The sequence below is a fragment of the Polyodon spathula genome, chromosome 1 (assembly GCF_017654505.1).
Source record: "Polyodon spathula isolate WHYD16114869_AA chromosome 1, ASM1765450v1, whole genome shotgun sequence".
Classification (NCBI taxonomy): Eukaryota; Metazoa; Chordata; class Actinopteri; order Acipenseriformes; family Polyodontidae; genus Polyodon; species Polyodon spathula.
The window spans coordinates 69,834,661-69,862,394 of record NC_054534.1 but is presented as its reverse complement, the minus strand read 5'-3'; the positions used below and the strand labels follow the sequence as shown (position 1 = coordinate 69,862,394).

Genomic DNA, 27,734 nt, shown 5'->3' with positions numbered 1-27,734 from the left:
ATTATAATTTAGCTGTACCCCAAAGTAATATATTTTCTCTTCTTAGGAGATATGCAATTCTTATGTTATCAGCTGCAATTTAGTTTGTTGCCTCAAGAGGGAGCCATAATATCTAAATAAATAAATAAATAAATAAATAAATAAAACAGCATGGTACAAAATCAATCCCAAGCTTTGTATCAGCCTCAAGAAAATAATAGTAATGCAAACCTATGACTGGGTGGCAGACAGTAAGCAAAGTTAAAACAAGTTTTCTCAAGTGATAAACCATTTGTTACTCTTTTAAAATACATAACTAATTCCAATGTGTTTAGTTTTATTTGTCGACTGGTGGACTCAAAAAAACATTTCTCTATACACACATAATACTAAGTAAAATGTATCTATAATCTCAGAAACACTTTACCGTATAACCTATTACCTTATAAAACTAATAAGAAACTAAGTCACAAACAGACTTTTGATGAAGACACTTCTGTATTTAATGTAGGTTCACTACCAGTTTTCAAGAAGCATGGATGTTTTCTACAGCAGGGGTTCCCAAACTGTAGGCCGCGGGACCAATGACATTCTATGTATTTCTTCTAGTGTCGCAGGCGATGCCTGCGGCAGTTGTAACTAGAAAAATGAGGTGTAGCAAGGGAATATTGGCGGACTGTCAGTCAAAGCAGAAATTCACAAATCAGAGCTAGTAAATTGCCTACCTGTAGGCGGGATGTAGAACGAGAGCTCTGACAATAGGGCAGTGTTAAGGTCATGTGATCGCTCTGCTGGCAGATGTAAAAAGCATGTTCAGTATTAATAAAATTATGATATATTGAATCTGCTACCAAAGAATACGTTTTGCAAAATATAAACAAAAAAGGCAGCTACAGGAGTTTTTTTTTTCTTTTGTAGAATTGTTTTCATGCTAACTTTTGTACTTATCATTCAAGGGTGATGTTGCAAGCCACTTGAATGTCATTTTACAAGTTGTATTTGGTTGAGTATAGTAGTGGCGAAAAAAGTAACTTATGCAAGACTCATTTCCTTCTGTATTGTGCGCATTTGTCTCGTTTGTGCATGACAGTTCAGTGTGAGAGGTAACAGCTGGACATTTTACAGTGTTCATTAAATTAGGATTTATGTTTTTGTGCACATTGTACTGGTTTTACTCAAAAGTGATTCCTGTTCAGGTATTTATGAATGGGAATAACAAGAGACATGCACTTCTTTCTTGTTTGATGACCAAGAAGAATAACTGCATTTCTATTCAATTATACAAAGGTACCTAATTTAAAGGTGGGCCTCAGGTAAAAAGGTTTGGTAACCCCTGCTGTAGAGGTTAGTGGCTCTCAAAAGTATTCACCCCATTGGACTTTTCCACATTTTATTGTGTTACAACATGGAATAAAAATGGATTTAATTAGGAGTTTTTGCCGTTGATCAACACAAAAAAAAGTCCATAATGTCAAAGTGAAAAATAAAATCTACAAATTGTTCTAAATTAATTACAAATATTAAACAGAAAATAATTGATTTCATAAGTATTCACCCCATTTAGTCAATATTTGGTAGAGGCACCTTTGGCAGCAATTACAGCCATGAGTCTATCTGGATAAGTCTCTACCAGCTTTGCACATCTGGACACTGCAATGTTTGTCCATTCTTCTCTGCAACATTGCTTAAGCTCCGTGGATGGGGACCTTTGGTGAACAGCAATTTCCAACTCTTTCCATATATTCTCAATTGGATTGAGGCCCTGGCTTTGACTGGAACACTGGAACATTCCAGGACATTGACCTTTTTGTTTTTAAGCCACTCCAGTGTGGCTTTGGCTGTATGTTTGGGGTCATTGTCCTGCTGGAAGATAAATCTTCTCCCAAGTCCCAGGTCTCTTGCAGACTTCAGCAGGTTTTCCTCCAGGATTTCTCTGCCCTTTGCTGCATCCATTTTGCCCTCTATCTTCATGAGCTTTCCAGGCCCTGACGCAGAGAAGCATCCCCATAGCATGATGCTGCCACCACCATGCTTCATGGTAGGGATGGTGTTCTCAGGATGATGTGCGGTGTTAGGCTTGCGCCAAACATAACGCTTAGCGTTGAGGCCAAAAAGCTCTATTTTGGTCTCAGAACACAGAATCTTCTTCCACATGGTCTCATTTCTCCCACATGCTTTCTGGCAAACTAGCCGAGATTTTATGCAAGTTTTTTTTCAACAATGGTTTTCTTTTTGCCACGCTCCCTTAAAGGCCAGTTTTGTGAAGCACCTGGGATATTGTTGCCATATGCACAGTATCTCCCAGCTCAGCCGTGAAAGACTAACTCCTTTACAGTTGCCATAGGCCTCTTGGTGGCCTCCCTGACTAGTGCCCTTCTCGCCCGGATACTGAGTTTTTGAGGACGGCCTGTTCTAGACAGATTCACAGTTGTGGCATATTCTTTCCATTTCTTAATAATGGACATTACTGTGCTCCGGGAGATATTCAATGCCTTGGAAATGTTCTTGTATATCTTACCTGATTGGTGCTTTTGAAGAACCTTATTCTGGATGATAAGCAACTGTGGGACCTCCCAGAGACAGGTGTATTTAACCTGAAATCATGTGAAACACCTTAATTGCACACAGGGTGCCTCCATTCAACTAATTATGTGACTTCGAAAGACAATTGGTTGTACCAGAGCTTATTTAGGTGTGTCATAGCAAAGGTGGCGAAAACTTATGCAATCAGTTATTTTATATTTTATATTTGTAATTTAGAACAATTTGTAGATTTTATTTTTCACTTTGACATTATGGACTTTTTTTGTGTTGATCAGTGGCAAAAACTCCTAATTAAATCCATTTTGATTCCATGTTGTAACACAATAAAATGTGGAAAAATCCAAGGGGGGGGGGTGAATATTTTTGAGAGCCACTGTACCTGTTAATGCAAGGCGAAACCAGCGATATGCTATGGTTATCTTCCAGCAGGTGGTAGTGTAAGGCAAACTTTTCAGAAGTATGATGGAGAAAGCCTGGCAAGATGCCAGTACCGATTCCTATTCATCTAAAATGCTGCCAAAAGTATTCTCAATATTTTCAGGAACTCAATTTTCAGTCAAATGTGGCTTTTTATTGAATTTTCATAAAAAAAAAGAGAAACATTTACATTTAGCACATTTAAAATGTTAAAATATGATACAAACAGCTGCATCATGTTGACAGTGTTTCAAAACCAAAAGTTTGTATCATTAAATACAAAAAAAAAAAAAAAAAAAAAAAAAATGGAGTAGAAATGGCAAGAGAGACTACAAGCTATCAAACATACATTATACAGACAAATACATTACAATTAAAGCAAAGATTGCCAAGTGCTGGGGTGTGTTGTATAATTTGTTTTGTGGTAAAAAAAAAAAAAAATTAAAGAAATGTGCCTTTACGTAACTATGCAGCATGTTTTTTATAAAATCACCTGCAAAAATACCAGCAACTTACATCTCCCGACAACTTTAATTTAAAAAAGTACACATACTGAGCTCTGCTGTACGCTTTACAAAGACTGAGAGGTCACTATTTGTTACAAATAGTTATCAAATTCTCTCATTTTCCTGTGAAATACTCCAGCAGAACAACTTTGGGCCTTCCTGTCTCCAAAGCTTATTTATTTTTATAAAAAAATAAAAATAAAAAAAAGACAAATATCATAGTCAAAACAAAACAAAAAAGCCACTAAAATATACACCATGAATTAACTAAAAAATATATATATATAAAAGCATTCAACTTAAATTGATAAAGAGCTAAAAATCAATATTGATCCTTTTGCACCATTTTCTTCTTTAAAATAAGGTTTTCCTTAATAACACATATCCCCTTATGTGTTGCATGGCAGTGTAGTCTGCTGGGTGTGACGCAAGTGGAAGCCAACATGGGTTGGTTTCTTTGTCTAGCAAGGACAGCAATGTCAAGTGTGCAAGTGGGGTAGGGGTAGGGGGGAGGGGCGTGTGGGTAGTTGTGGCAAAGTAAGTAACATTGTTAACATTGTAAAAGGTAGTGAAGAACCCAAGGTCAGTAATTGTAGAAACCTGGAGTGTGCTCATTCATCAGCGATAGTGGGGATCTGTGATAGTGAAGGTTGAGGAAATGGGGTGGTTCAGACGGTGATTGTCTTAACAGTTCAGGTGTCTCTAAAGCAGTTACTGCAAGGTGCAAAAAAAGTCAAGCATGGGTTTCCTTTGGAGGTGACTGTGCAGTTGAATCGAAAAGGCTTCCATCTCTAAAAAGGGGGGCCCAGAGTTGCTGTTTTTGATTTGCACGTGGAGAATGCATTTCTTTTTCCTCCTGGCAAATAAAAAAGAGACAGTTAGAAAGATATTTAAAGCACCTCAGGAGAATTGCAACATAGCAGTGATTTAGTCCACATCAAATGGACTAAAATATAGACTAGAAAATCCTGCAAATTTGTACTAACTTAATACTGATTGCAGTGCACCAAACAGACTGTCCCAGTAATTGGTTTAACCGATTGGAACAAGTTAGACCGATAATGGGACTAACCCACAGCTAGGGCCAGAAGATTTGCATCACCCTATTGAATTAATTCATAAAGTCGAGTGAATACTTTTTTTCCAACTCTAACATGAAATACTGTACTTCTATTATGGCTTCTGGTAGACTTTTGCAAGATAATTTTGTAGTTTCTTTGACTGTAAAATAAAAAATGGAAATTATGTTCATATAGTTCACATTCATTTATTTATTTTGTAAATGGTCTCAATCCTAAAATTAAGTGATGCAAACCCTTCTTTACTAATCTGATATGTGGAATTCAGTTTTATTACATCAACCATATTTAAGTAAAATTAAATGGCATGTCTTTTTGTGAACATTTCAATCTGGTCCACCACTTGCATTTAAGCTGCTGACACTGCTACATAGGCACAGACAAGTTTGCGTTATAATTGATCACTACTTGTTTATAATTAAAGCATATTAACTGAAATTCTATTTTATTAAAACTTAAAACGGAATCAAAAAGTTACATGATTAATGCAGGGCATATATCTTGTGCAAGACTTTACTGTCATGGATCTGACGGACATAAATATACAGAATAAGCTTTTCAGATGTACTAGTTATTTCAGGAGGAAAATACAGTTGTCTTTGCAAACGATTGTATGCAGTAAATGCTTAGGACGAGCAAGCGCACTAAGCTAGTCTTATACTTCACAGTGCTAGGTTAACCCACTTTAAGGATCATCCCGAATCTGACTTGATATGCTGCAATCAGGAATTTGCTTAGTCTCATTTTAGCAAATGATCCACCTGTGATGATTAACGTCTGGTACGCTGCAAATTGGGATTAGAAGGTGGACTAACTTTAGGCCAAGCAAGTGTACTAAACCTGCTTAATCCCCTAGTTAGACATACCAAATGTAGTCCACTTGATACGCTGCAATTGACTCCCTCATGTCCAGATTAAACAGTATTGAGTTCATGCAAAACAGTACATATTGTATCCATACAGTAATATTCATCTGTGAGGGGGAAAAAATAGTGGAGTAAAAATAAAATGTACAATAAAATAATTGCAGGCTGTATGTGCAGAGTGAACAGGTTTCAGAGCTTTGCATTTTCTTTCAGATTAACCCAGATGTACTTCTAACATATAATTCTTGGTCAATTTAAAACTCAATTTACTATTCAAACCCTAACTTCTACATTTGCCAGAAAAATACATTAATTTGCTTTTCTTTCCGGCTAATTAGTGAATACACATCCTTTGAGGATTAAAAGTCAAAACAAAACCCAGCCTTTATCTTATAACTTGCCATCTACTGAAAGAAGTGCACTGAACTTAGAATTCCACCCGAGTTCAAATCCTTCAGACCTGGGTAGCACAACCCACATTATCCTTGTATTGTACTGTAGAGTGTTGCTACTTACTTTCCCTTCATTACAAAATTAGTGTCTGCAGACACATGTTATTGTGTATTGATCTCCAAATTCTACATCATTTGCCTACAATGTCTAGGGAGGAATATTCTGTTCTGGTACGAGATGAACAAAAAGTCAACGTAAACTGTAACTAAAAAACGTCCATCTCCCATGTCACAACAAAGGCCACAAAAATACTCATCTGCTTGTTACACAATGACTAGTAAGTTAAGACCTCCACCAAGGTTTATAGTAACATACAAAAATAAAAAGACAAATTGATAAAAATGCCAATATTCATGTATTCAATGATGCACTTTCATCAGATATGAAGAATCAAAAGCTGCCACATCCTCGCTCTAACTGCATGGCTTACATCAAGACCAGAGGTGCGCAACCAAACTTCTAGCACTGGCCACAGAGCCAGAAAACTAGTTTAGCCTCATGTATATAGTGCAGAATAATCAGTTTATCCTACTGCTGCAATAATAAATAAATATTATATATAAAAATCTCCATTAGGCAATTTCATTTCCCTTACAATTAATGTTAACTTTATTTTGTACTGCATGACACACATCAAATATGTAAAATTAAAAACAAAGCATTAATATTGTACTGTTCCCATATACTCATGCAGTGCATGATCACACAAAACAAATAAATATATCTACTTGCTCGAGGGGTTCTCATTTTAGCCAATGAGTTGTTCAGCTGTAGCAGGCAGCAATGCAACAAAAAAGCACAGGACATTGACATCACCTCCCTAGCAACAAGCCTCCTATATTTGGAAATGGATTCTTTCAATGCAGCAGGTTTGTGGATTTGAGAAAGGAGAGGACGACTCATGAAATTAGTTGGATGCTTAAGTGGATGAAAAGCAATTACCCTCTGCTGTATAAATTAAAACTATTGTGTGCTGCTTTCTATGTGAAAAATGAGAACAAAAGTCAACGAAGTTGAAAAAAAGTGTGTGTGTAATATATATATATATATATATATAATATATATATATATATATATATATATATATATATATATATATATATATATATATATTATATAATATGAAATAGAATTAATACACTGGGCTGCAGTCAGACAATAAATGGCCGTGTGTCCCTTATCTAGATGGCCAGGCACAGAAAGGTAACTTTTTTCAAAGCAAAGTGCTAATATTTGCAATATAAATATATACTATTTTTTCACAGATTAAAACACACACACTATTTGGGAGGTTTATAACCACCCCATCCTTTGAGCCAAAAATCATTGAAAGCCACTGTTCCCCCCCCCAATGTCCAGACAACTTAATCACATGTGGATCAAAAGAGGTAAGAGGTGTACCTTTCCCAGTGAAAACTGACCCTGAGATTAATAGACAGACAGGCAGTGCTGGAGCAAGCACCCCACCGCTTTTAATTGACCCTGTCCCTTTTTCATCCCAGGATTTCAAAGCTTTAGTACGACATGCTCTTCCTGGGAAGGTTTTCCTCTCTGCCTCAGAGGAAAACACACAACTTCCTGTTGAGGAAAGGCCTTGGGGCGCCAGGCCATAGTTTCACAGCAGCTTCGACACAAACGCCGGGATTCAGAGCTATTCCCCATTAGCACTCAGGAATGCTGGCTGGACGTGGAGGAAATGAAACGCTCTTCTGTTTAAGGCCTGTTTTCCCCTAGTCGGGCAGCAGGCTACCTTTGAAGTAAGGAGGTTAAGATAACTGGAGCGGCTCCACATTTCTCAATTGCACCCTTTACCCTTGAGATGAATCAAAGAGCAACAGCTGCGGTACTCCCTTAATTTTTTTATTTTTTTTTTTTAAACAGAGTACTGAAAAAAACTACATCAAAAGAAGTGTCCACATGAATATTTTATGAGTGTGTGCTACATATTTTGTATAAAAAAACAGCTTACAGGAAAACGTTAGGTTATTATCATAACTCTGGTTCCCTGAAATAGAAATCTAACCATTACCATATGTGTATTTACCTCTTAAAGAATATAGTATATTGTATACCAAAGCTGCTCTCTGAGCCAGTGACAGTCATGTCCCGCCCCAGAGGGCACAAAAAGACTGCACTCTCAGATCTCAGCATAATTTTTCCTTCAAGGTCTGCTGCAATCACGGACGCAGCGACCTTGAAGGTTAATAGTTACATTTATATTTCAGGGAACCAGGGTTATGACAATAACCTAACGTTTCCTTCCAAGTACAAAATGTAATCATTTCGTATGGGTGAGTACCAAAGCTGTCGCAAGGCTACGCTGAGAGGCAGCCTTGTGCATTACCATTAGGAACCCCAGGAACAAGTAGCTAGGGATAAATTGAGGAACAAACTCACCTGTATGACTGTTGTAAGGATCGACTGGGAAGCCACCCTTGGCACGCTAGTTCCAAAACCAGAGTTTTGTGGAGCCACAACATTCAGCCTGCAGAACCTAGTAATGGTATGGGCAGTAGCCCACACCACCTCACTGCACATGTCCTTGACAGATGCATCCTGGAATAAAGCCCACAAAAGTTGCCATGCCCCTGGTGGAATAGACAATGAGCTTTTCTGGAGGGGACAATTTGACCAGTTCACAGGCAGTCCTGACTGTCTCCTGTCCACTTGGACAGCCACTGCTTAGACAGGGCTTGACCATGGGACTTTGCCCCATAGCAGATAAAAGAATAATAATTCAGACTGCTTCCCTTTTCGTCCTTTCACTGTAGTGCACCAGGACCCGCACTAGGGAGAGCATATGGAGCTGCCACTCTATCTATCAGACTGGAAAGGAGGTGGATAGAAAGCCACCGATTCCAAACTGACTGACAAGGAATGCTGAGATGGTCTACGGCAAAAAGGCAGGATTGTCTTTTGTAAAAATTAAGCAGGCTTTCGCTAAAGACAATGCCTGCATCACACTTGCCCACTTTGCAGGGGTGATAGTAAGCAAGCAACCCACTTTAAGCGATAAAAACTTAAATGATGTAAACCATCACTATTGTGTTATCTGTATGGACAAGCACATGCCTCGCTCAAAACTACTGCAAAACAAGGTAAAAACTACCTGCAGTACCAAAACATTGATGTGGAGACCCTACCAAGGGGGATCCACACACCACGCACACCCTGGCCATTCCACACAATGCCCCAGCCCAGCCTGGACACGTCCATGGTGACACTGCCCAGCACTATGCCTAGGCATAGATGAGCCGGCTGCTTCCACCAAGAGAGTGCCTTTAGACAATGGTGGGATACTGTCAATAAGCAGTCACGGTTCAACGCAGGCTGAAAAAACCCTGCTGTTGAGCCAGACATGCAGAGGGCGCATGCGCAGGAGAACAGGCTGATTCCAAACATCACTTCTGCTAGTGGGTCTTTGAGGCTGCTGGAGCCTGGGGGGCCAGTTTACTGTTGGTTTATGTAGTGGAGGTGGTTGCTTGGGAAGCAGGTGAACCACCTCCTTAGTGGATTCCTGCAAGCGGTGAGAGCACCACGGGACCAAACGTATGTCCTGCAGTGATTGGGACATTCAACAGTGGTGCTTTGTCACCAACAGACACGTGTCCCTGGCAAAGCCAAAGCTTCCTACGTGCAGATACCAGTGCAACCAGGTTTTTACCTAGCTTGTACACATGGAACAGGTTCTTGTTAAATCAGGTACAGCTCATCTAGGTGTTATGGTGAGGGCCTGTGGTTCCCAGAAAGGGACCACAACAAATGTGGCCTGTAGGCTACCAGGATGCTATTATAATAATTGCCTAGCTGTGTGGCGAACACACTGACTGAATAAGCTCCCTTGAGGATCACCTTGGAGACCCAGCACTGCTTTTTAGGCCACGCCACATCCTTAGGAATGGAGCGCTAAAATTAGGAAACTTGACCGGCAGAAAATGGGCCAGGCCCAGCTTCTCCACATCATGCACCTTATATAGTATGTCCATTGACTGAGAAACAGCAGAAGCAGGAAGACTGGATTTCAAAAATAAAATCTGGGTTAACTGGGGGATTTGGGAGAGACGGGATCGACTGTCTTGGTTCCCCTACTGCAGGCCAGTGGCCCTCTTGATTAATGGCCCTCTTGATAGAGGGACAGCTTTACCGCTAGGAACATGCTGTTGGACTCTATGTCCTCAGACAGCAAGGCCAGATCCTGTTCACCCATCTCCTCAGAGGAGGCGATGAATAGTATGTCCTCCTGTTCACAATCTGCGCTCGCAGCCCTCAGGGGCTCGAAGTGGTCAGGTAGGGCAGCAGGTGTCGAATATTCTTGCAGTAATTCAGCAAGAACTGTTCCTTGGTGGGAAACGGGTGCCCATAGCTTTTCCATCTGCTCAGAGTCTTCTTCCTCTTTTGCAGGTGAGGGGAAGGAAAGGCAGAGCCCTAGGAGGATCAGAAAGACCCTGAAGATCGTTTTCTGCATGTGCTACGTTCCTGAGTGCATCGTCCACTCTCCCTTGGCGCAGCCACCTCTCTATGAGAGGGCGATGGGAAAGACGCAGAGCAGGAGTAAGAGCTGTGTTGTAGCCACTTCATGCATGCACTTGGAAAAAACGGCACAAAACTCACAGAAGCTGTGATTAGCCAGTGCCTCCTTGGCATGCTCCGGCCCCCAGGCAGGAAGAGCACCAGTCGTGCAGACCGGCCTTGCTCGTCTCACAGGGATAGAACCCGGGCATGCGTTTGCAACCGGATCTTAGCTTTCCACATTGCCCCCATCTTCATCTGACACTTCTGTCAATCAGTATATCACTACCCTATCTAGTATTACTGACAAGGTAGCCCCTTTGCATTCACGTAACATCACTCTAGCTCACTGGTCCCCTTGGTATACTGATGAACTGAGAGCTTTAACAACTGAAGGGTGCAGATTCAAGCATCGGTACAGGGACTCTCCTCTTAATATCCATTTTGACATCTGGAAGTAACACATTGCCAACTACTGTTCAGCTCTTGCTACAGAAATGTGTTTCTACTTCTGAAATATAATTAGAAGTGGGAAAAATCATCCAGCCACTTTAAGACAATTGATGGGATCCTTAATAAGAACCCTTGTACTCCCTCATTTCTCATCCCCTCTCGAACTGTCAGAAATGTATGTCATTTGTTAGTAATAAAAATAACAACTATTTGCACCAGTATACCCCCTTCTAGACCCGATTACAACTGTCCCTGCCTTTACTGGATCGCCAATAAATACCTTTTGTCTCCCTACCTTACTTATTTGGACCCATGGCCCACCTGGCTTTAAAAAAAAAACCTGCCTTGATTCCTTAGGTCCAATAATACACAATATAGTATGTGTCTCATTATCAACTGGATGCCAGTCCAATTAATAAGTGCAGCAGTCACCGTTACTAAAAAAATAAATAAAAAAGGTAAACTTTCGCCCTATATCCAATCTCCCATTTGTCTTCAAAGTTACTGAAAGGATAATTGCCAACAAACTCCATTGCCATCTTTATAACAATAACCTTTTCAAAGTCTTTCAATCTGGCTTCAGAAAGGTCACAGCACTGAAACTGCTCTTCTGGAGAGTCGCAAATGATCTCAGAATGAGCACTGACAGAGGTGCCTTGTCCATACTCATTCTATTAGATCAGTCAGCAGCCTTCCATATCATCGATCATGGGATACTCCTGGATAGCCTTGAAAAGGAAATTGGACTGTCTGGTATGGCAACTCCTATTTTACTCAATGTACCCAGTTTGTCACCCTCAGGGCTCTGTTCTGGGCTCCATTGCATGCTGCCTCTAGGATCCATTTTAAGAAGGTTTGAGATTGACTTTCACCTCAGATTTAACTCTCATTACCCAAAGCTTGGACTTTCCAGGATAAATTAAGTCTGTGTGAAGTCCAATAATGGTTGTCAAGTAACTTGCTAAAGCTCAACTTGAACAAGACTGAAATTCTGCTCCTGGGTACTCAAGAGTTTGCAGCTCATTTGTCCTCTTAATCTCAATAGAAAACACAAACACAACGTATTTATTTATTTTTAAGGCAGGGGCTGCTAGCCCTAGAAATTAAAAGGTTCTTAGGGTCTGGTAAGCCAATGACCTAATTTTTGCTGTTCAATTTATAATTTTGGCAATTGGAAACACATGGCATTTAGAAATGAACAACCCCCCCCCAAAAAAAAAATTTAAACTCTGACCATTTTTTTTTTTTTTTTTGGAATTACATTTATTCTGGATTTAAATACTAGAAATGAAGAGTAAGTGCTATCAAAACTGAACTGAAATATTCAACCTCAAAACTTTATAAAAAATAACAAAACCTCAAAGATTTAACAGTTTTTTTATTTAAATTTTTACTACTATCAAAATGCTGTGTAGTATCCTATAATTAATTTAATATTTAAAGCAAGTTAAACTGAAACCTCAAAACCCATTTGTTGTTTCACAGAGAAGTCTGTCTGGCAGTATTCACAATGGACTTTATATGAGACTCTCGACTTCTTTTAAATGAATGGCCATTCTGTGGTAAATTCCTCTCGATTTCTGACAAGCCAACCTCAATCTTTTTGACTGATGAGAGTGACATTTTTAGTTTGATTTGTGATTCCTGTTTTAATAACTGATAAGTAAGGCTGGGATTTTGTCACAGAAATTTGTACTAAAAATCACAGAGCAGTCATTAAATACAATATTCAGTACCTACATAAACATAAAATTGGTCTGTCTATAGAAGTAGGATAAGGGGAAAATTAATCTAAATATTTATTTATTATGGTTTTCACAACATTAGGTTCAAGTTTAAATCCTGTAAATTGGTAAGCTTCACAGCGTATGCAATAAACAAAAATGTTCATTTTACATAGCATTCGGTGGGGTTTTTACAGGACAGCAAACAAACTAGGTTTTACATACCTTTAAAAAATAACATTTGAAGTTGAAAGACTCAGACTCAATCTGGTGCTTCTGCTGTGGTACAGTTTGCAGTTATTTTATGTTTTGGTTTGTTTGTTTACATATTATTCTGATACAACATGTTTGATGCCTTTCTGGAGCGCTGGTCATCCGGAAGTAAATGTTTTTCCAGAACTGGTAAACGTTGTCGCATTTCACTTCACTGACAATTTCGTAGTAAGCACAATATTCACACTGTGCTACACTGTTGTCTTTAAAGCAGTAGAATGGCCTGAAACACTTCTATGCAGCTATGCCAACATATTTCCCTTGATCAGAGTTCAGTGTTTTCTACTAAAATCCATGGAATTTTTTTTCTACGGAATCCCTGTCCACCGTGACTTAATCACAGCTTTAAGGCTCGCATACCCCAGACACGACACGATTTTTACTGGGGCGACACGACAAATTCACTGCGAAAACACAGTGCACACCAGAAGTGATCACAGAAACAACGCGACAGCTGGAAATTTGCCAGATCTTTCAGAAAGTATGTTTACCAACAAAAGCAATAGAAAGTGTCTGATTATTATTAAAGGTCAGGGAAATTAGGTACTGCAAGTATGATCTTTACCTCCATTTTCAGTGAAAGTGTGTGATGGGGTACCCACCCCTTGCGTATTTTATTATTATAATAACAAGAACTGCCAGGCAGTTTTACGGCTCCCAAGCCCCAGTATCAGTACCCGTCTTAGCGTGTTTAGTTCTTAATGTTTAAAATCAGCAACTAGAACTGTTCCACAGAAGAACATTTTGAAAGGTTTTTTTTTTTTTTTTTTTTTCAAAAATGCATCAGGCAGCCATCTTGTTTAACGCAAGTTTCTTAAAAGTCAGTTGTATTGCTAGTGTGTCAAGGATGATGCTTGTGAAGGTTCTAGTTAGTCAAGTAAACCGTGTCAACTGAGGCAGTTTTAAATTTCAGACAAAAACACACACCTGGCGGCCATCTTGTTTTATAAAACATAACCATTTTGACATATTGCATTCCATTCTTACTGGGACAATAACTACCATGTTTGGAGTTTGTCGGTCAAACGGTGTTCAAATAGCAGCGGTTTGCTGTTAAGGACGCGTTTCAATAAGATTTGTGGCAGCCATTTTGACATTAAAATTTATCTCAGAAACCTCTGCTTCGCAAACTTGATGCGGGTTTGGATGCTGATGATATATGCCAAGTGTCAGATCAATAGCTTCACCGGTTCCCAAGAAGATGTTTTCGAAAGGTTTTATCGAAAAATGCATCACGGCGCCAATTGCAAGGACGCAGCAGCAAAACTTTCAGAACCTGATCTGACACACAGCCGCAGTTTAAAGTTTTGGGAAGAAAACAAATAAACTTTAACAATAACAATAGGCTTCCCGGCCTTTGGCTTAGAAGCCTAATAATAATAACAACAACAAATGAATACCTACATAAAAAATAAAATACACACAAGGGGTGGGCAAACTGTTGCTTTATTTCAAACCACGTGACATGCAGTGTTCTCCGATTGCTCAGTTGTGTATTTGTCGCTCAACAAATTTGCAAAAATAGAATCAGTTTATTTTTTTCATCACTTGTGTTGGAATTTGTGTCGTGGTGACATCGCTTGTCGTGAAGAGCGCTATTGATTATTGATTTTCTCGTGTTGCTTTGTCGTGTCGCTCATCGCGTTGAGTCTAGTGTGTAAGGGGCTTTACTGAGAAGCAACCAAATAAATAAGCGATTGATAACAGTAAGGCAACATTTGGGCAGCGGTTTCTGAAGGACCCCTAAACTGGTTACTAAGCAACCCAGCTCAGAGCTTTTATTATGTCAGTTAAAAATGCCACAATAACCTGTCAGTGAAATACAGTATCGATAGAGACCTCAGTTTTAACAAGCACATTAATAATACTCTACCATCTTAGAAATATAGCAAGACTTCAGCCAGTGCTGTCACAAGGAGATGTTGAAATGCTCATCCATGCATTCATCATGTCAGGAGTGAATTACTCAAAAACTTCAACGGCGTCAAAACTCTGCAGCTGAAGTGCTTACAAGGATAAAATCAACTGAGCACATCACTTCTATTCTGAAGTCCTACACTGGCTCCTTGTGAAGTTCCACATTGGACTATAAAATTATTTTACTAGTGTATAAATCATTGCATGATCTGACTCCAACCTATCTGTCTGACCTAACTGCCCCTCATGCTCCGAAGCGCAATTTGCGCTCGTCTAGTGCAAGAATGCTATAGGTCCTTAGAGCTAATCTCAAAACATTTGGCTTGAGAGCTTTCTGCTGTTATGCCCCAAGTGCCTGGAATGCCCTCCCAGACGAAATCCAACATGCAGACTCAAGTCTTTCTTTTGGTCAGCTACTATTGATAAGCGATTATCACTTTTACAAGTCGATTTGATTATCGATTAGATATTTGAAAATAATCCTGATCATCGATTATTCTAACATCATTCTTAGGGGGAAAAAGTTTTTCTAATTTAAAAAACTACAATAAAACTTCAATAACTTTTTTCAACAGCACTTTCAAACCTACAAAACACACAGTATGCAAATTATTGAAGTCACTACCAATAACCAATATATAAACAATACCACTACAAGGTTGATAATGTTGCAGAACAGAAAATAATAATAATAATAATAATAATAATAATAATAATAATAAAAAAATGGCTGGAAGTTTATTAACTCATTAAATGTAACTTAACACAAAAAGGAATGGCAAAAAGAAAACAAAATATTATAAAAATAAATGTCAGTAATTAATTACAATTGTATGTTTCGTTTCAGGTTGCCATTCTTTGTTGTATTACGCTACATTTATTAATATTACATGAAATGTAATACAATAGTAATCTGAAACACTGTTTACTATTTTTTTAGAAAAATGTAATTTAACCTGTTGTCTCGCTGTCTAAACTAAATGAGAAAACGAGTCAACAATAATAGATACATACATAAATACATACAAATGAAAGTCCCAGTAAAACAATACAATAACTTTGGGTAGCTCACTTATAAATACATATTTATATCAACATCCATGAACCTTTGCTTCGGTTTTGAGGGTGACTGATCTGACATGGACTGACCGTATATTTATATAATTTAATATCCGCCGCTTTTCTCTTGTGGAACGAAATATTATTAATAAGGCGATTGATAAATTGTAAAGAAAATGGTAATAGTTTGAAATTTATGAACTTACAGTATTTAAAACACTCGCTCACCTTCTTTCTCTGACAAGTATAACGAAGAGTTACGATGCTACGCTTCCTGTATGTTTTTGTTCGTGATGCATTATGGGAGCTTTACAGGAGGACGGGGCTCGAGGTCCTTGCACGACAAATCCCAGAGGGAGAGCCGCTTCTGTGGTTGCCTGAAGCGAATCCCTGGAATCGAAAGTGGCTGAGATGTGGAAGTAACTTTTATGAGGAGCGACCATAAAGAAAACATGAAGTTTTATAGTATAATAAATCGATCAAAATTGTGCAGTTTATTAATCGTTCGAAGCCGGTTTTGGTGTTTAATTTAATAAAATCAGAAATTCATCGTATTTTTCATTCATCACTCATCACTAATCGGCTAAGAAAACTGAGCTGCCTTAACTGTTAGAACTGTCTTTTTTAAGTGAAGTGCTCAGCGATGTGAACACTAGAAGGGCACTATATAAAATGATAGATAGAGCATTGCTCTTGCTGCATCGTGTGTGCTTAGCACCACGTTGCAGACAGGCCTGTGCATAGTATCTGCAAAAAAGAAAAAAAAAAAAAAAAAAAACAACAACAATAGACAAAGAGAACACTCACAAAAACATTAATATAACAATTGCAGAAATAATACAAGACATTTTGTATTGTGCTAAAATGCAAAAACGAGAAATAATTTAAGCTACAGCCAGAGTCACACAGCATGGGGGGAGAGCACAAAGTCAGTCAACTTATGTTGCTGGATCCCTGGGAAGGAGTGAAGCGGGGCACAAGGCCACAGCGGGACCTAACAAGCAAAAGGCTGTACTGCACATAACATGCATAAGTAGTAAAAACTATAACAGCGATTAGTTTAAATTCACATATAAATGTGTAAACACACAATAAATGTAAAATATATACAGATAAAAGCAACAATGTACTTATCTGAACAAGGCTCTCTGGTCAGGTCAATGGCGACAAGATCTGTGAGCCCAGTATTTTTGTGCCCTCGGGAGCGGGCTATGACTGCGTCACTGTCTCAAAGAGCAGCTTTGGTAAACAACATTCAGGTTTCGGGACTTTAGGAGGTACACTAACCTTTACTTTTGGAGAATGGATGCACAGAGACTTGGGAACCACATGCAACTGATTATGGTGATATAATCTATAAAACATTAATTCTTAACTGCCTCTGAAACCCTCTGTCTTGTAGGAGGCATTACAGAATAGAAGACAGTATCTGCATTTGATCTTTGTCACATTGAATCTTTGGTTACCAGAGGCCAAAAGCATTTAACCAATAGCCTGCAACTGTTCTTCCTAACAGTACAGTAATTATTAGACCACAGGCAACCATTTAAAGCACACTAGGCAAAAGAGAGTCTCATCTAATAGAATAAATTCTCTCAGGCTGATTTTTACTGCAGCAATGGAAATAAGAAAAGTAGGTTTCATATGGAAAAATACTGTATACAAAGTTAGGCAGAGACAAATTGAAAATTTGTTTTAAACAAAAAAAAAAAGACAGTGAAACAACGTGAAACTGTAAGAGCATGCAATATGTAGGTGTTGTACTTTAAGTGTTTCGAAAGCTTCATTTGAAAACAAACAGAAAATACATTTTGCTTAAAAGTTCCAAGTGGAATCATTTTGAGTCTCAATTGGGACGAGCCAGCTTCTCACGAATCAGACATATATAAAAAAGGGTCACATCATGATCCCTCCAAGAAACCACAGGCATGTGCAAGAGAGACTGGGAATTGCCCACATCTGAGATGTTGCTGGGGGCAGTAGCTGAAGTCTAGCCAAACCAGGCAAGCCTCAGCGAGGCCCAATCCACAGGCCAAGGCGGCACAATCAAAGAGCAACAATGACTGCTCCTTCTGCTGCGGTTAGGCTTCAAAGAAAGGGCTGCGAGTCTGCAGAGTGGTGGGAGGGGTGGGGAGAAAAGGAGCTTGGGCAGTATCCATTACAGGAGCTGCAGTCTCTCCAAACATATACATCCAGCAGACGCTGCTTCCTCCCTCTTACCTGGGTAACACTCATCCAGACGGTGCAGTCAAAGGTAGTAAATTAACAATCGTGAACCACAATTGTGGGTGGGGGAAAAATCTAATTGGACCTATATGTTAGTTACAATTTAAAAATACATCTGATGCAACGATTTAAACATTTTTTTAAAAAATTGATTGCTGAACGGATGAACGAAATCACAAGGTTTTTTGGGTCCCCCCGTCCCCCCCCCCATTTTCTAATCTTAGGAATGCCCGAAAGAATGCCAATAAAAGATGTCCATTACTGTCTTTACATGTACTTTTCTAAAATGCACACTGACAAATGCAAGATTTGGCGAGAAATGAACTTGAACTGAAAACCACCACAGGAACATAGTTCAACAAAAATAACTACCAATTTAATGTAATCCATGCTACAGACTGGTAGCGAGAGCAAGGATAAAGAAAATATCCAAAAAACGTGTTCATTTAGTGATGTTACTGCAGTCTGCTAAGCCAGCTTCAATCCTGCTATTAGGATATGCATACATTGAGTGCATTTGGAGTGTTGTTGTATTCTTGGAATTATGCATATTAGTTTCAGTATGTCACAACGAATCAGACTGGATGGCAATCTGTTCTCCGCTAGGCACTGCTAATGATCAGCTCAGTATTGCTTAACCCCCCCCCCCCCCCCCCCCCCCATTTCCATTTATTATTTTTTTACTTTTTTATTTTTTTAAAAGATGGCAGTCGGGTATGTTTTCTTTTGGTAGAGAACAAAGCAATAAAAAAAGCCCACCAACAACCTTATTACTCTATGCCAAGTTCAAAATAAGGTACAATACAACCCTTTTCCCTCCAAATAAAAACACTGATTTTTTTTTCTATCCAAGGCACAAAAATGACTTAAATATTATCCTCATATCTCCATAATGGAAAAAAAATAAAAATAAACTTAAGGTTGTACAAATACAGTCATGATGTTTATAAGCTAGACATTAAGTATTAGTGTGTAAATCCACAGTTAAAAAAAAAAAAAAAGAAGACTTCTTGAATTCAATACAATAAAAAGAAACGTCAGGGAGAACCATTTTAGATTTCCTTACCATTGTTCAGATGTACGCAGTTTTCATTCTCTGGCCTGTACCTGCAGAACATTCAGTCCTTTAATACTCCTCGTCAACTTTATTTGCATACAGAAAGACATCTAAGTATATGTTCTGTTTTTTTTTTTTTTTTTTTAAGCTAGGGTTATAAGCAAAGGAGGACTTAAAACCATGAAAGACCTTTTAATGAGTCTTCCGTACCAAACGGCTTCGTCATCATATCGTTCTTCTGAATAGTAAAAATTCTGACTTCACAGGTATGTACAGTAGCACAAACAAATACTATAAATTGATTAATTTGGAATTAATAAAAACGTTGCACAGGTTAAGATAAAAACGTCTTCACAGACGAATCCCGCAAGTCTACGTGTTGTAGAGAGTGGTTAGCAGTGGGGTGGTTGGAGACGGTGACAGATAATAAAAAAAACAGCAGTGCGCACAACGGTGCTGGATGTGAAATCAAGTTGCACGAGAGCCTGTCACCACAATGTACCTGCAAGGCGGGCACCACATACTTATTCCATGAAGGCCAAACACTGATAGACATCTTTTGGCGGCTAACAGGTTGCATGGACGGAGGAAAAATGCATGGAATCAGGACAAGAAGCTAATAGAAGAAATAATAATAATAGCTTCACAAAAATCAGAGATAATAACCCATTCACAATAAAACTCCACATCTAAATTAGCCAAACTCATTACCCATACTTTTATTCTAAACTATTTATAATTCACATGAAGGATTATTGCAATATCACCTATTGGATTTGTGGATTTCTTTTTTCATATTTAGTTTTCTTCACTCAGACCAGAACTAGAAAACACTGAGCTAGCAGTGCAGCAGGCTTGAACAGCTGGATATAGCGAGGGCAGTGCAATTACCTGATGTGGTTTCCTGGATCTTCTCTCTCTTCCTCTTCTTCTTCTTTCCCTTTAAAATATCCAGGTGAACACTTGAGGTGTGGCTCCAGCACTCATACTCACTAAACCACTTTCTAATTCAAGTTTGCAATGTTCACCCACCACCAGCTGGACATCTGTAATATTTCTCCCCATTTTTTTCTGGAATATTTACCACCAGAAACCCATATTACTTCAACCTTTTGTTGCTAGGCAGTCACATCTGTTACAAACGTCATTTTAAAAAATATATAAAATGGATAACCATGAAGCAGCACTCTGAAGAAAAACTGATACTTAAAACAAGGCTAGTGGTAAACAATTAGCCAAAAAGTATTAACATCTTCAACCCTAATTAATACAAGAGGAATAACAACGTGACCGACAAAATGGTTTTGAAGGCAGCTGAACATGTCTCTGCAGTATACTGGGATGGGAAAACAATCAATGGTGAACTGAACTACAATCATATTTGTTATAGGCATATTCACAAATAAGTCATCTATTACTTATTGTGTTCACTGTTGAATTCAATAAATTATTTTTTTTAAAAACTGTATAAAAATGTAAATGGTTTCTATGTTCTGAAAACAATACTAAACAAGGATTAGGAAAAACAAACAGACAAAAAATAAAACTGGCTGCTCATGAATCTGCATGAATTCAGTTTTTTTTTTTTTTTTTGTTTATCTTCTAGTGATTAGTCTCTCTACTGCTCCTAATGTGCAGCATATTCAAACCATTCTCTTAAAACCAGGCGCTGCCAACAGTCACGTAGCAACACATACGACTGCAGCAACAAAAAACCAGGGCGGGGGAAAAAGTGAAGAAAAAAAGGGAAAAATGCCCAAGGTACCCAAAGGAGGCAGGTAAACACCACAAGCCTAACTCCAAACGGTGTAGTGAATAAGAGTGCTGGAGCCACACTTTTGACAACTTCACTCATACACTCCCACACACTTTACATACACACAAACCGAAATAATGGTTCATCAAATACAAACATTTATTTTTGAGCTTTGTTACTTGAAAGTGTGTTGAGCAGTGGGTGAGCGCACTTTAAAATCATTCCATTTATCTATCTTAGAACTAGATATAGAACTGGATGATCTAGAATCATACACTCCCCCACCAAAAAAAGAGAATGGTATTTCAAAAGATAAAATTGAGAACAAAAATAAAATCTTATCTGTGAAATAGAAAAAAAAAGGACAAAGCTCAAAAACAAATACTGGATGTTGTTGCCACTTCTAATGCAACACTCTACTCAACTATAGTTTAGCTGTTCAGTCATTCGCCTCTCTCTTTTCAATCTCTGTATTGGTACTTACATAATTGTCTCTTGCAGACCAGCCTGGGTAAAGCTGCATGTGAAGCTGCCTTTCCTTCCGGGCCAATTCATAATATTTAGCTTGCTCTTCTCGGGCTAGCGCGTGCCACTGTTTAATATAAAATGAGTGATTGGGGGGGGGGGGACAAAAAATTTGGTCAAAAAGGTCACTCTGCATGCACTTTCAAGTTCGTTCCAAAAAAGACTTGGTGTCATTAGGGTAAACTGTTTCAATTTCAAAATCAAGTTCACAAAATGCACCCATGATGAAAAGGTTAGCACAGTTGAAACACTGATTTGTTATCAAAACACTGGTTTAAATTTAACAGCCTTTAATGCTTTGAGCAATTACATGCCTGAAACTATTTTGCTGTGGCAAAAGGCCTAATTTTAATAGCTACAGCTGTAGTTACTTTTAAAAGTACAATACGGCTCTGTAAATTAAATTTGCATGTTTTCATTTTGTTTATAATAATAATTCTACTGATCGAATAGTATTCGTTGTCAGCTTCAGCTCTTTAATTGAGTCTACTTTTATAGGGGTATATTTTGGGTCAATAAATCCAAGCAGAAAGTACTAGGGATTACGCATGATATTGTTTCCTAAAGAGATGCTAATTAGAAACATGAACTCCTGCAGGGGTGGTATGAATTAGCCTGGCTGTACCCACCCTCCTCCCCAGGATCTGATTGATGGCTGCACTTTCCTTCAGCGTACACTCCGCTACTACGTTTGCTCTCATTTCTTTCATGTACAACATAAAAGCATTTAGAGGCTTCTTGATGTGAGGTCTTTTGGGCTCTTGCTCTTTTCTCTGTTCATGTTGAGGTTTCCTAAAGAAAAAAAAAAACAGGGGGGGGGGAATTAAAACACATGCCAGATAAAAGATGTTGGTTACCATGGAGGCAACAAAAACAATAAATAAATAAATAGATGGCAATGTCAAGCTGATGCGAGCATTGTGCAAATTAAAATGAGGTTAAAAATAGAAGCAGACGAGTACAATGCACACCCATCAGATTCCAATTGCATCCTTTATATTAGTTTGATTTTGGTATATAATTGCTGGAATGCATTAGCCAATGATTTTATTTTAAATTCATTTGGGTTTGCCTATTGAGTCGATTCTCACAGTTGATATAGCCAGCCAGGGAATCCAGTATATCCTCCAATTTAAGATCTCATGTGTGTCATTTTGGATGGAACAAATATAACAACATCTACCCAGGTTCAGTGTGCATTTCTTAAATGATCCATTTTGCTTGGAAGCCTATTGATACAGAAGTCTCATTCCATAATTAAGTCAGGACAAATACAGCATCCACATTACAAAGCAAACCATGCCTGAAATGTGCAATGCTGTTGCATGTCTACATTTTAAAAGAAAAAAAGAAACTGTTTATGGAGATGTGCAAATAAATACCAAAAAGAAATTCTGTATTTTAGGAATTGGTAAATATAACGGTATATGCTTGTGTTTTTTCAAACTGTTATGAAAAACTGTTAGATTCTTCCCATGTCATATGGTTTTACTGAGTTGAGAAAAAAAATGCACCTGGTACAACACTTTTTCACCGCTAAGCTTGCCGAATAAACAAAATTGCTAAGCAGAGAAAACAAATTTAAGGTACCAACAAATCATATCTACGTCCCATGATGACACCCAAAGCCTGCCTTTTTATAGCGGTCTCCAATCTGCTTACAAGGGATTAGGTGGAATGTATGTAAACCATGTCAAAATAATCAAATAGAGCTATTACCCTGCTAGCGCTTATTTTTTAGGCTTTAAAAAGATGAGCAATTCCTTATTCCAGTGGGCGCCAAACAAATGTGCAGCCTCACTGAAAATATTTGTTGATGGCTTTGATGTAATCACTCTAGTCTAGTATGCTGCTTTCGCAGCAGGTTATAACAATAATGAATATGCGTGCCTTAGTTGTAATATCTGGGAGACTAAAAGGCAAAACATATTCTGGCTTCCAACTCCATTGTGCGTCCCCCAGGAACAGCAAGCCACTTACATGTGCATTAGGTCGTGGTCATGCGGGTGTTCGTGTTTGACTTGAGGGTTCACAATGGCAGGGTGAGGGATGCCAGTTGCATGGGGTCCAGGGGGACCTGGCACCATGTGATGTGAAAACCTACAACATGAATACAAATTAAATAAAAGAATGTTAAAAATATATATATGTTTTTTTTTGTTTTGTTTTGTTTTTTTACACAAATCCCTTACAATAACTTTAGCAACAGAAATAGTTTTGCTAGCTCATTCTACCCCAGCCAGCCCCAGTAAGTGAATCAGCCAGTGAATACAGAAGACAGCACTTTTATACCAGAGACCCACCAATGCAGCACAGAAATGCAAAAAAGAACACATTTATACACCCACTGAAAAATGTCCTTCAGAAATTGCAATTTTGTTTTAGGTCTGTTACACAATGAAATATCCCATAGCAAACTGTAAGGGGCTCATTAAAACAGGCAAACCTTATGGATTTCTGATATTATTTCTTAATTCTGGCCCTTTATAATTTTAAAGCACTTGAAAATTATGTAAGCACTTGGAGAACTGTGTAGTTTTGATTAGAGGGACAAAGACTGAAAATTATTCTAGGAGTCGTTCTTACACGTGGCACACTAACTTGAGTTCTTAGAACCTACACTTTCCTGTTTCTGTGCGCCGGTTTATACAGTCAATGTAAGAAAACAGATCTCACAATTTGGTAAAGTGCATAAAATATATTTAGTAAAACAAAAATGGTTTTGTTGCAGATTTTTGTATGTTTGTCTCCCCCTCTTTGTTCTTTTGGTAATTGTTCAAGGGAAAGTTATTGGACATGTAAAGCTTTCAGTAATGCTGCAGAACACAAATCAATCACCACCAAGATCTCCAGTAGACAATAAAGCATTCCAATAAACAATCCAGACATTTTGCAACCTCCCTTTATACCAAGCATGGGATGCAGCAGCAGTTTTCATTGCAGAGCATATACACACACACAAATACATACACATTACTGTGCAAAAATCTTAAGACATGTTGCATTTTTCTACTCTGATGCATGACGAATATCAACAATTTACTCAAAGCCTCCACTAGTGTTTTCTACCATTATACCAACCTTGACTTGCATAAAGAAGGAAAAACATTGAGTGAAATAGCTCGCATCAGCGAGTTTCGAGGTATGGTATCCGAAGCATAATCAACAAGTACAGAGAAACATCATCTGTAATTGACAAACCCAGGAGTGAAGACTCAAAAAGCTGTCTAACAAGGATGAGCAACACAAAGATAATATCCTTAAGGAATAGGAAGACGACAAGCGTTGAATTGACAATAGAACTGGCAGAAGAAACAGGTGTTATTGTCCATCAAATCAACAGTACGAAGGTCAGTCTTGAAATCAGGACTTAAAGGATGTGTTGCAGTAAGAATACCTCTAAAGAAAGGGGAACATGACCAAAAGGCTAAAATATGCACAAGAACCCAGAAATTGGACTATAGAACAATGGTCAAAGGTGCTTTGGACTGTTAATGGATGGATAATGACATTTCTGCCTTCTGCCAGTTCTGTTGTCAATTCAGTGCTTTCGTCTTTCTATACCTTAAGGATATTATCTTCAAGTATTGCTCATCCTTGTTAGACAGCTTTTTGGGTCTTCCTGTCCTGGGTTTGTGAATTACAGACAATGTTTCTCTGTGCTTCCTGATTATGCTTCGTATACCGCACCTTGAAAATCGAGTGATGCAAGCTATAAGTTTTTCCTTTTTTATGCAAGTCCAGGTTATAAAAGGTTATAATAGTAGAAAACACTAGGAGGCTTTGATTAAATTGTTGATGACCATAATGCAAGAAAAATGCAACATGTCTAAAACTTTTGCACAGCAGTGTGTCTATGTGTGTGTGTGTGTGTGTGTGTGTATTTAATAAGTTTATATATATATATATTATATATATAGATAATATAATATATATATATATAATATTATATATATATCTATATTATATATATATATATATAATATATATATATAGCCTATATATATCTAGATAAACATGAAATCTTTAAAAAAAAACAAAAGCATGTGACTTGGCACGTCCATGAGCTTTTGCAGCTGGTAGATTCAGGGTAGAAAGCTTGGGTCACACAGCAGAAAAGGTATGGTGGAAGCATATTCCTGAATTACATCAATCACTTATTGTAGATGGTGGATGAGAACAGTGGTTGTGAGCCCACAACAGAGTAACAGTAACCAAAAAGCTGCTCTCCTCCCTTAGAAATATCCCTAACTTTCTAAAGATGTTAGAAATTATTAAGATCTATTTAGTATGACATATATTGGTACATAAATGTCGTTATTGTGGATAACTTGCTGTAAGGCACCCCTCTCAAGACACAGAGTGAGTAATAATGAGGAGTAGTAATAATAATAATTATAATAACAATAATCACAACTGCGTGAATGTCTGAAACACAACATTCACTAATCATTTATACCCACCCTTGCATCACTTCAACTACGAACTTCATTGTGTGGGTGTGTTCTGCTGCTGAGTGACCCAGGCATTGCTGCAGGGAAGCTCAGAGATAAAGCAGCTTGCCCTCTAGTGCCTGCAGCTAGTCGCCTCCTGCACCTACCTGGACATGGGGGTGTCGCTTTGGAGAGTGGAGGGGTACTGTTGTCTGAAACCACTTGACATTGGATACATAGGCTGACCTTGCCTGAGGTCACAAAGAAAAGGGACTATCAAACCACTGAATCCTTGGCCCTGTGCAATTATGTATTGCTGACCTACCTGTGCTGTTAAGTCCTTTTGTTTCAATACCACGCAAAACATTTAGTTTTAAGGTTATAAAATTTGAAAGAAAAAAAAAAAAAAGAAGAAAATGTCTGTATATTAACCACTCAACAAAAAAGGAAGCTAGACACAATTAATTTGTCAAATGCTTGACTTTTCTGCTATCCAATGACAATTATTGCTCCAGTTGTACCCTTTAAAACCAAAAAATGTAGTAAGAAATAATAAAATTTAAAAAAAGGCAAGGAACTGACCATCCAAGAGGTGGGGTAATCTGTCCAACTCCTCCAGGAGACAGCGAATAGAAATTGGCCATGTCAGGACCAGGATGATGATGTCTGTGTATGTCTAGAAGGAAGCCGGACAACAGGACAAACAACCCAGTTAAAGAACTGCCAGTAATAAAAGCATCACATTCCTCTCCTGCCTACCTAAAATAACAGAAATGCTAGCTTCTATTTCCACTGAACCAAGCAGCTGTTCAATTTGCTGCTGAAATTTTTTTGTTGCTAAAAGAGACAAAATAAACAGTGTTATGTAAATTGCAGAGTTGGTGGGGGGGGGGGGGCAAAACCGAAGATTTAAAGATGGAAAGAATATGACAACTTGTCTCAAGATGGAAAGAATATGACAACTTGTCCATTTTTAGATTTTTCCCCTGAAGGCTCGTCAGGCTTTTGAAATTCGCTACCACAGAGGATCAGTAGTTAATTAAGAATCGTTTTCTGTCCCGTAATGCTCACACTTGATACGATTCATTTGGCTTATGATTGTCACTACAGTTTGCACTAAGCTCTTCATCAGCCGATTCCTTTGGGCTTCAAGGTCAAGAGCTTTTCCACGTGTTATATTGAACAGGAAAATAAAGACTCACCAGAAAGGATCCATCAACTGACATCCCATATACACAAAGCCCTACAGCTGTAAGAACTGCCTCGAGATTAAAAATGAAATCCTAATCCCAAATGCATCGCTGCCTTTTTTCTTTTTCTTTATGTTTTACCTAAAACTCATACCCCCAGGACAGGTTGCTGACAGGAAAAAAAAAAATGGGGAACTTTGGCTAGCAGCATTTCCAATCACAAAAAAAGGAAGCCTATTGATGTTACTTTATGCCTGTCCTGAACATCAGCATTTTGAGGGTTTACACTACCCTAGGGTCTGCACTGTTACATGACATCACTACAAGAGAGAAATACAGTAACGGATCACCTGTCAAAGATCAACTCCTTAATGGTCCCACAGAACAATCAGCTTGTAATTAACCAATATACAGACCCATTATAAAAAATAAAAAATGACTTCAAAATTAGGGATGCTGGAGCAGATTTAACTTAGTTTTAAAATTGTGATACAGAATTGGTTTTTATAGTGGAGCAAACTGCAAACTTCCACAAATGTATTAAAAAAAATAAATAAATAAAACAAGGTATGGATTTAACTATAATAAATCTCTACCCACTACTCACTATACCCCAGGCAACCCCATGCACCCTTCTGGAGGCATATATTCTATAATACAAAATGCAGAACTTAAGCATCGCTGATAACAAGCATCTGTTGCTTTGATTATTCTGTAGTATACTGTTAACAGTTCTGGAATACAATCCGAGTTCCAAGTTCAACTTGT

General features: G+C 38.2%; 1 protein-coding gene across 8 annotated transcripts in view; it reads right to left on the bottom strand.

Moving 5' to 3' along the window:
- Positions 1 to 2,897: 2,897 nt before the first annotated feature.
- lef1 (lymphoid enhancer-binding factor 1) overlaps positions 2,898 to 27,734 on the bottom strand; it is a 70,625-nt gene continuing 45,788 nt past the window's right edge. The window contains exons 5-12 of one of the 8 annotated variants that reach the window (XM_041260932.1): positions 26,359 to 26,452; positions 25,944 to 26,027; positions 23,324 to 23,443; positions 21,973 to 22,135; positions 21,303 to 21,410; positions 19,954 to 20,002; positions 19,072 to 19,112; positions 2,898 to 4,302 (exon numbers count right to left, since the gene is read on the bottom strand). In XM_041260932.1, coding sequence (XP_041116866.1) covers positions 19,078 to 19,112; positions 19,954 to 20,002; positions 21,303 to 21,410; positions 21,973 to 22,135; positions 23,324 to 23,443; positions 25,944 to 26,027; positions 26,359 to 26,452 — 653 coding nt within the window. In that variant the 3' untranslated portion in view covers positions 2,898 to 4,302; positions 19,072 to 19,077. The remainder of the gene's footprint in view (positions 4,303 to 19,071; positions 19,113 to 19,953; positions 20,003 to 21,302; positions 21,411 to 21,972; positions 22,136 to 23,323; positions 23,444 to 25,943; positions 26,028 to 26,358; positions 26,453 to 27,734) is intronic. The other 7 variants (XM_041260940.1, XM_041260950.1, XM_041260971.1 and 4 more) reach the window with 7 other exon arrangements.